At 43.5% G+C, this 1325-nt stretch overlaps 1 protein-coding gene across 1 annotated transcript in view; it reads right to left on the bottom strand.

Moving 5' to 3' along the window:
* The window catches only part of LOC109835075 (cation/H(+) antiporter 15-like), a 14574-nt gene that overhangs the window by 3339 nt on the left and 9910 nt on the right, over positions 1 to 1325 (bottom strand). The window contains exon 2 of the mRNA XM_020403071.1: positions 5 to 575. Within this exon, the coding sequence (XP_020258660.1) occupies positions 5 to 575 (571 nt within the window). The remainder of the gene's footprint in view (positions 1 to 4; positions 576 to 1325) is intronic.

The raw sequence follows: 1325 nt of genomic DNA, 5'->3' as shown, positions 1-1325 counted from the left end.
CGACGCTTCTTGCTTATCCGATTGATCAGCTGCACGATCGCCCTCAGAATCCCCGCCGACGCTACGATCAGGATCAAGGCCTCCAGGCCTTCCACGAACTTCTCCCCCGGCTGTTTTCCCTCGTTCGGCATGGGGAAGAGTATGACGACTCCGACGATGACGAGGCACGTCACGTCGTTGATCAAGGCGGTGGAGATCCCGAGGCGCCCTACCTCCGACATCGTCATCTTTAGCTCGGCCATCATGTGGATGAGCACGGGGGAGGCCGTGTTAGCGAAGATGATGGTCAAGATGAACACGAAGAGAACTTGTCCTCCGTCGATGCCGAGTTCGCCATATATGGCCGGGCCGACGATAGATGCGAGTAGAAGGCTAGTGACGGTGTTGCCTAGAGTTATGAAAGACGCCGCGCGGATCGAACGCACGAGGAATCGAAAGTCCATCTCTAATCCGACTAGGAACATGAAGAAGGTGCCCCCTATTGAAGCCATGCTTATGAGATGACTATCGTCGTCAATCTTGTATTTCGGCGATATTAGCCGACGCAGGCACGACCGACCCACCAAGAGCCCAGCCTGTAAGCAAAGCTTCGTTAACACCCTATTTTCTCGAAATATCCTCACCTAAAGTGTTGACAAAAAAAAAAATCTCTTTCATTCGTGACTAATAATGGAAACATCTAAATTTTGGATTCAGATTCTGGTCAATTGCCCACATCCTCACCATTTCTAGGGATAGAAATTAGGCAAAGTAAGCTTTTCACTATATTAATCTTAAAAGTCATCATTGTCTTGTAAATTAACCACTATTGTGACACTAGAAATACTACTTGGCCTAATCTCATCATTTGAAATTGGAATGAATAGTGAGTATTGAGGTAATTGAATCATCCCCGTTTACCACCTAATTGGAGACGAGCTAAATATCTAAGGATGTGTTTGGCAACTTAGTTAAAATGGGCTAGATTGGACCAGTTCAAATATGGACCGCGTCCCCTCCATCCATAACAAAACATGTTTAAAGCCCTAAAATTAAGCTAAAACAAACTAGGCTAAAACCAGCCCATTGTATGCCAATTAGAAAATGCCCTATAACTAGGCTAGTTTCAAATCTGGCACAATATCATAAAGTTTCCAAACAGACCCTAAGGGAACTTTTGGATATCATGATGCATTAGGTATTTCTATGGATATCATGATGCATTAGGTATTTCTATGGTATTTTTGCCCAAAAGAAAGCATTATGTATTTGGAGACCATTGTGTTTTTGTTAAACTACAACACCAAAAACACCACATCTATTTATAAACACAAAAAAGTTTTAAA

The sequence above is a fragment of the Asparagus officinalis genome, chromosome 3, assembly GCF_001876935.1.
Source record: "Asparagus officinalis chromosome 3, Aspof.V1, whole genome shotgun sequence".
In the NCBI taxonomy this organism is placed as follows: Eukaryota; Viridiplantae; Streptophyta; class Magnoliopsida; order Asparagales; family Asparagaceae; genus Asparagus; species Asparagus officinalis.
The sequence above is the reverse complement of the archived record's forward strand: the minus strand, read 5'-3'. Positions and strand labels throughout refer to the sequence as shown.